Genomic DNA, 8,060 nt, shown 5'->3' with positions numbered 1-8,060 from the left:
TCAAAAAATTCTGTGAAGAGCCCGGCGCCACGCTGGCCAGCTCTGAACTTCGGCCTGATAAGCACGAATCTGATCCCAATCAAGCTCACGTCGGCCAGTATCAACATCAATTTGGTCCAGACGCAACCAGCCCGTGCGCTTCCAGACAAACCCTCCAACCCAAAAGGCAATCAAAATAGGGAATGCCAAGTACGACTTGAAAAAGCCCTTGGCGGTGTTGAGTCCTGTTTTCCCCGGAGGAGCAATAGCAGTAAAAAACTAGCAACCATGGGTTAGTCAAATGGTTGTCATTCAGATGGCGGCGAAAAACCGAAAAGCAAAAAAAATGCATATATACGAACCTGGGCCGCGAGAACGACAACACACAGCACTAAGCCTACCCACGATCCCCACACGCCAAAGACTGCTTGAAATGGAATCTCCTTGACGGAGTGGCCGTGATATGCCCAGGCGGCTCGGAAACGAATGTGGGACACGCAGATTCCCCCCCATGCAAACAACACAGCCAAGCCTGAGATGGCTTGGAGCCAGTCAAATACAACGGGACCAGACGAAGTCAGATTGACATAGGCCAGGGGACCTGTCAAAATAAGGGCAATGACGGAAAACAGAGGTCGCCCGGATCGATCGATGTATGTAAATATTTTGGGCGCATAGCCCTGTTGAGCGAGGGCAGTGAGAGTGCGAGATCCGCCAAACACGGCAGAAACGCCAATAGAGAGGACCGAAATCAGAATAATGGCATTCATGAAGTGATCAAGTCCATTGAGGTTAGCATAGAAGCCGATAAGGACCCACGGAGACGCCTTGACATCGGTGTAGGCCGCGCTGGAAAGTAGACGAGGGTCATTTGCCGGAATAAGCAGGCCAACGAAGAACAAACCCAAGACGTAAAACAACACAACTCGCCAAAAGACTTGCTTAATAGCACCAGGGACAGACTTGACCGGGTTGGACGTCTCGGCTGCGGCCAATCCAACTAGCTCGGTACCGGTAAACGAAAAGGCAGCAGTGACAAACACGGCGCAGAAGCCACGAAAGCCGTTTCGGAAAGCGCCAGGATCGTGCCAGTATCTTGTTCCCCAGTATTCGTTATATCTGCCGTCCTTGGGGCCGCCACCAAGCACAAGCACAAGGGCGATAATCATGAATACAACGACGGAAATGAGTTTAATGGAGGAGGCCCAAAACTCTTCCTCGGCAAAGCCAATGCTGCCAAAGACGTTGATTACAATGACGGCAACAAAGAAAATTGTGATCCAAGCGGCAACACTGGTTTCGTTGTCCCAGTACTCTATGACAAGACCGCAAACCGTAAGTTCGAGCGGCAACACAACCAACCAGAGGAAAAGGTAGTTCCAGCCGACGGCAAAACCAAACGAGGGATCGATGAACCGACTCGCATATGTGTAGAAGCCACCCGAGATGGGATACATGACGGCCAGCTCTCCAAGGGCAAAGACTACGCCTTCTTAGTGTCCGTGCCAAACAAATTTCGATCGATCAAGAAACTCACCAACATTGAAGACCATGAAGCCGACGATAGAAAAGCAGATTAGGACAGACGCAGGGCCCTAGTGCCGTCAGGATGCATGTTCCAAATGACAATCTCCTGTTCAGATTTGCTACTCACGCCCTTGGCCAAGGCACTGCCCGAGCCAACAAAAAAGCCAGCGCCAATTGAACCGCCAATGGCAATCATTTTGAGGTGGCGAGGCTTCATAGCCCGGTCCAACTCGACTATGCCTCTTCCATAGTTACGCTTCTGGAACGACTTGCCATTGAGGCCGTTCCTGGTCCAAAAATCCTCCTCGGCAAAGGTAGCCGCAAACTGAGGTCCAGATACGACTTTACTGTCTGCATCGGCAGACTGGAAGGCCGGCTTCTCGCCGCTTCCTACGGATGTGGATGCGTCCTGATCGGACATGGTGAATGGTCGTGTAAGTCGGCCCAGCACCGAAAGAGGCCGTCGCCGGCAGTTGAGCGAATACTACGCGGGGTCCCAGAATTGAGACAAAAGAGGGCAATGAAACAATGTAACTGGGGAAAACGGCACTGGGGACAGATTATAAAGATGCGAGTCCGCATGGGCTCCTACGGCGGACCACCAACGCGAATATGCAAACCACGACGGGACCCCCCCCCCCCCCTTCTTGTATCGAAAACTGGACACTTGGGGGGAGCGTGTGGATACAATAACGGGAGATTGCCCAGGTTGAGTCAAGGTAAACTGCAGCCAACCCTGCCGCGAGGAGCCGATAATCAAGGAAGGGCTGACAGCGGAATGTCTTCCGGCCGTATTGCGCTCGTTGGCAGCGGTGACAGCCGTTCTTAGACCGGACTCGCTTCTTAAAGCATTCTGGCCTAACCTTGTTCTCGAGCTGATTGGACAAGGAGCCCAAAAGGGCGGTTGGACAGGTCAAGCATCTTTCCCTCTCGGTAATGTATCTTCAGATCAAGGGTTATTAAGCATATTCCAATATCGTTCTAGAAGAGAAGATGCAGGAACCGTCGAATACTCCGACACGCTTCCGCAGCGATGCCGGCGTGAAGGATTGTCCAACATCGGCCCATCTGAGCTTTTTCTGACGGGTTCGGGACCATAAAGTGGGCTTGGCAAATACGTTGCAGGATAAAGCTTGTTTCAGCAGACACAGCCCAAGCAATACGCCAGATATCATATCAGTGCGGGCACATTATGAATTTCTTTGGTCTTTTGCTTCGGCCATGAGACACTTGCCTCTTTCGTACCTTCGGACGTGGTTTCATTGGGCCAAAAGGCAAAACTTCAGCCGCAGCCGCACAAGCATTCTAGAACGAATTGGTGCATGGATCTGGTGGCTTTCTTTGCAGATTGCTCCGATCAGCCTCCGGGTACCCATCCCAGTGGATACACTCGGAGCGGCAGCGGAGGACCAACAATGTGTTGCGAACGAGATTGATGCCAAAGCCCGGTCCAACGCCGAAGCGAGTCAGGTTCTGAGGTTCGCTCCTATGTGCGTTTTCCAGGGCCGCGTCTGGAATTTCACCGCCCAATGCTTCCGCTGCGCGTAGGAAATGCTCTCAAACAGCAGATGTGCCCGAAGCTGAAGCAGGGGGGAGGGACCTACGCTGTCAAATGATGGTCTTGGGACAGCAAGCAATGCCTCCCTGTGAAATGACTAGTAGTGCTGATGGGAGCATGTGCGCTCTTGGCATTTATCTACGAAGAATTATTTGCTGGTTTTTGCCCCGTTTCATGGTTGGCTAGATGTTGGCTTGGCTGCCTGGTATCTCCCAACACTGATGCTTTGCATCGAATTGCTTGCCCTTCACCGTAAGTTTCTCCTTGTGGGTGCTGCGTTTTGAACGCATGACTTGGCGTTAACTTGATGTGATTCGAATGCCAGCATCAAAGTCTGGCGGTTGGTCTGAGAGCTCATACCGCATAACCCAACAGGACGCTTGCTTCTAAACGTGCATCCTGAGCGTGTTTCCGACTTTGGATGGCCAATATGGCTCTACACCACACCCGCCTTTACCTCTTTTTCCTTCTTCTCTTGCACATGAGGTGTACAGCTCATTCTCTGATGCTATTCACACCAGGGTTCAGTTGGCTTGGCGGGATAGAACCGCGGAGCCACAATTTGCAAAATGCCCAATGTCGGATTATCCCAGTCCACATACCTAGCCCATGCCATGTGCAAGTGTCGTTCCACCAGTTGGTCGGATGATAAAATACCTTTGTGCCATGATCATGGTCCCAAGCTTTCATCCACCTGGAGCCAATGGCAGATAATATCCCGGGTCGAAATCAAGTCTCTGGTCTAGAAGTGAACGGCTTCCAACGGCAAGAGCTCTTGGCATGCCTCAAGATTGGGCCATGGTGACTGGAAACGTTGATCCACCCCCGGAATCCCCCAGACTCAACCTCCGCCGCAGTTGCTGATAGATTAGGGAGTGACAGGCTGACGGTTCTACCAAGCTGACGTCTTGGAGTCACCGTGTTTTGCTCGTTATTGGGTTTTGGCTGGCGATGCTGGATGCCAAGCGCCAATCACTGGCTCTGGAGATTATTGACTGTACAGGGCTCGTAGAAATGGCTCCCGAGGTTTGACCAGATTAAGCTCGCCGTAGCCAGGATATTGAAAAGTGGCACGCAACTTGTCAAACGATGAGTTGGCTTGTATGTTGCGAACGGCTCCTGTCTCCTGGCCAGGGCCGAGGAGGACTGACAGATGCTCGTTGGACCACCGACAGTCCGCTACATGTATAGACTGGTGATACCGACCACTTGGAAACAAACACTTTTTTCAGCCCTGTGACGACAAGCAACTATTTTTCAAGGCCATGAAACAGGTAGTGTCTCTAGCTGTTGAGTTAGACAAAGGACAGGAAACCTCATTCCTAGGGGGGTTTTTGGATGACTATTTTAAAGTGCGGTTACCACTGCCTTTACTAGCCAGGCACTTTCTCCGTCTTCAACATCACGAAATCACTGCGTGTTCTTTGAAAATGCGTCTGGTGGCATCAAAGACCCCCCAAAGACCCCATAAAATGTCCAGACGTCTTTACAGCCTTGTGAAAATGACACAGCTGTGGTTTGTCAATTACGTTGCCATCAGGGCCTAATGGACATAGATTTAGTCGTCGAAGCAATCGACATCACGAAGATTTACCCATAAGAAAATTCGACTGCTTTTAGGTAACGTAGAATGCTTCTTTGACCGTATTACTCTCCCCGACTACCAGAGTTTACTCTTATTCTTCTTGGGACAAAACCAAATGGATTTGTCGTGTTATTTGGCGTGTTAATCTAGAACTAGGGAAAACGCCTCCTTGACTTACAGAAAGCCGGATTATCCAACTAGGTCTGCCGATGGTAGGTAAGCAGCGATAGACTTGGCCACCAAGTATCTAGCCACCAGACGGGCTGCGGAAATAGCGCATACTCTAGGCGAGCGAGTTCACGTACACGGCTCTGAACCGCAACACGAGGACCATAACAAGCCGCGCCTACGCAACCAAGAATCCATGGTATGCGAATCCACTTCGCCAGAGGTTCGCGCCAGCTAAGGGTCGGTCATGAGGCGCTGTTCAAGCCGACCTGTCCAGCGTCTTCGACCTTTTTCAACAGGCCAGTGAAGTAGAGTATATTAAAGAAAAAGAGAGAGAAGAGAAGACATCCGAGAGTGTCCATGTTCAACGATCATACAGCAGAGCCCAATTGATCCGGGGAATAACCTGTGCCCAACATGTCATTGTGGCTATTCCTCTCGGGGATCCCATTCGCCGTCCTCAAAACGAATCCTCGTGCAGAAGATGGACCTAATTTGGTCACCGTCGGATGTCTCATGCAAGTCGCGAATAGACTCTGAAACATTCGTGTAGAGAGCCGGGTTCAAGCAGTTCTCAGTGCTGAGTTGCCACGTCAGTTGCGGCCTGTGAAGTGGGCAGAAAAGCAGCATCTTCCCTTACTAGGTGTATACAGAACAGTTTACCTGGTCGGTAAAAAATCTGATGGATGATACTAGGGTCGTCTCTTCCCCGTCAACCCTTTGTTTCTCACCGTTAATATCCGCTCACAGACTGGATGGAATTGGAAAAAAGCATTGCTTACAACCGCTTTGGAACTGAAAAGCATCTGTCCAAATAAGGTACAGTAGCTCTTTTCCCTTGCCAGTTTTTGTGCTCATATAGCGTAACCTAGAAGCAAATCAGAATAGGGTTTGGCTGGCAATTGTCTGCGAGTCGACTGGTGTTTACTCACACCAATATTTGGGGTTTCTCCGGGGTCGTATGCCGAGACGGCAGCTGCCATTGCGGCCACAAGTAAAGTAATGAACACCATGTTAGATGGTAGGGAAAAGGGCGCGCAGTATATATCAAAGTGTAATCTGACGAGCGGTCCAAATGCCACGTCTTTGAAAGGACCGAACTTGCGTTTATATACCCTCATGGAGGGACTAGCAACCATGCTCGCAGTTCCAATTCAATTGACATGTTGACGTGTAGACTAGGCACATCGCTTGTGCCCTAACCCTGTTCTACTATATGTCGGGAGCAGAGTTTCCTACATCAGAAACCGGCCCCAGAGACGTCACTACTGTCCTGGGACAGGCGTACCGATTTAGCCAGCTTTGACACGTAACCTTTATCATTTTCTCTTTTTCGGGGGATAAATCGATATTTGGTGCATACTGCAGCTTCTGTTGAATGCTTTAAAATGGGATGCTCAAGTTCAGGCTTACTCTCATCAACCATGGAGCTCCTGGACTTTCGTGGCATTACATGCTGACACACTCCAGGGGAATTTTTTTTTAATTACAGCGTTCTCAGTTTTGTGCCTGATGAAACTTTTGGGGGTTTCCACTGCATACGCGGCTGCAGACACGTGGCTTGAGTAGCGCCTGAGACCCTTCGAAACAAAGTCTTTTGAGTGGAAAAATATGCAGCTGCTACGGCTTAGCATTGAGTTCGTTGAACCTTATGGCTCGCCGGCGTTACGGACTCACCAAAAGGCATTTTCCCGGATGGGATAGCGATCGATTGCCCCTCGCTCCGTGGGAAAATGGTAAGTGTAGATGTTGATTGCTTCTGAGAAAATGCAGCATGCAGACAAATAGAGGAATGGATTATCTTAGGTATAGATAGTCACAAATCACCGAGGCATGAGGGACTTACGAGATGCAGGTTTTCTTCCTTATAGGCAGGCTCTCTTGAATATACAGGCCACCCTCGTTGTCCAACTCACATTTTCCACTACAGCGTAGACATAGGCACTTTCTGGGGAGTTCAGAAACAAAGGCACTTTGATATAGAATAAATTCGTATCCAATGTAATACTAGCACGAGGCGAAGGGCGAATACTCCAGTGGTGTCTCCTTGTTTGCCCTGTTGCTCCAAGACGTTCCGTGATTGCTAATTTTTCCGTTTCAAGATAGTAACGTCACTAGACGTGGTTGCGCCTAGTTTGTCCCAGTGACAGATCTGCAGCAGCACCAGAATCCCGGATAATTCACAAGTTAGCTTATTTATACCGTGTTTCTCGAGTTACTTACGCCGCCAGTAGGCACCTGTGGTATTCTTGTCAGCATCTCCAATGAGATGAGTCAAGGTGTTCCTACAAAATAACCTCTCCAGTGCCACATCCTGGTCGTTCCCTATGGCAAGTTGGTTAACATTGCCTCTTGTTGCTCGACAGGTACACCTAGAGCTACACCAGCATAAGGCAGAGAATGGTTGTAGCAAGATCCATATTGATGTACGAAACGTTACTCCTGAGTAAAGGTAGAAATCTGTTGGTTGAAGAGGGGTTATTGTGTTAATCTGTGGGAAAGAATTGCAGATTTCGAGGAAGAATGGTTGTTGACTTGTGCGGTTAAGAGCCACGGCCATCGATTGTGGTGTTCGATTCACCCGGTGCAGCTAGCTGTCCGAAGCATGGCTTCATTGTGCAAATATTATATGAAACACGAGTATGTATGTCAAAGTATGAGGGCAGGATAGCAGCCAATTACACACGCATGATTTCTTCCGAACATGCACACTTACTCAGAATTCGAGACAGAAGACGAGAATTTCTTTGCCTCTTATAATCAAATGCATGTAATACATTGACTAAACCGGCGAAAATCATGGTTGAATATTCGCAGTTTCGCCTGCTGGTTAAACTCTCTGAAACAGTGTCGACCCTCAACTTGGCGTTGCGAAATGACAAGCTTGAGAACTGAGAGTATTTATGGGGACAGAATCTACGTTGAAAGCGTGATGCGCTGTAGAAGCTACGATTTGGCGTTTTGCTGTCATGAAACGAGGTTAGAAATATGCCAGACAGGTTGCTGAATCATCACGAGATACGTTCGTGAACACGTCGATATTCCGACTTCCTTTGGACATTTGCGAGTGAATGCCTTGAGATTCATCGAGTTGGCAAAGGTTCTAGACTTTGTATAATTGACTTTCCAGTCCAATTACCTTGTCGCACATTGCATACTACATGTCTGAGTATTGCATTACAACAATGACAAACAGTAACCGAATTCGTTAGGAGACGTCATCCGCTCTGGTCCACATGGAAA

At 49.2% G+C, this 8,060-nt stretch overlaps 1 protein-coding gene across 1 annotated transcript; it reads right to left on the bottom strand.

The window, feature by feature from the left end:
• On the bottom strand, positions 1 to 1,927 carry INDA1_1 (Amino-acid permease inda1; the record flags this gene model as incomplete). The annotated part of the gene is made up of 4 exons (XM_007812228.2): positions 1 to 258; positions 342 to 1,462; positions 1,517 to 1,574; positions 1,634 to 1,927. The coding sequence occupies 4 exons, from the start codon at positions 1,925 to 1,927 to the stop codon at positions 1 to 3; spliced, it is 1,731 nt and encodes a 576-aa protein (XP_007810419.2).
• Between the last annotated feature and the right edge of the window lie 6,133 nt (positions 1,928 to 8,060).

The sequence above is a fragment of the Metarhizium acridum genome (assembly GCF_019434415.1).
Source record: "Metarhizium acridum strain ARSEF 324 chromosome Unknown scaffold_1, whole genome shotgun sequence".
NCBI lineage: Eukaryota > Fungi > Ascomycota > Sordariomycetes > Hypocreales > Clavicipitaceae > Metarhizium > Metarhizium acridum.
The sequence above is the reverse complement of the archived record's forward strand: the minus strand, read 5'-3'. Positions and strand labels throughout refer to the sequence as shown.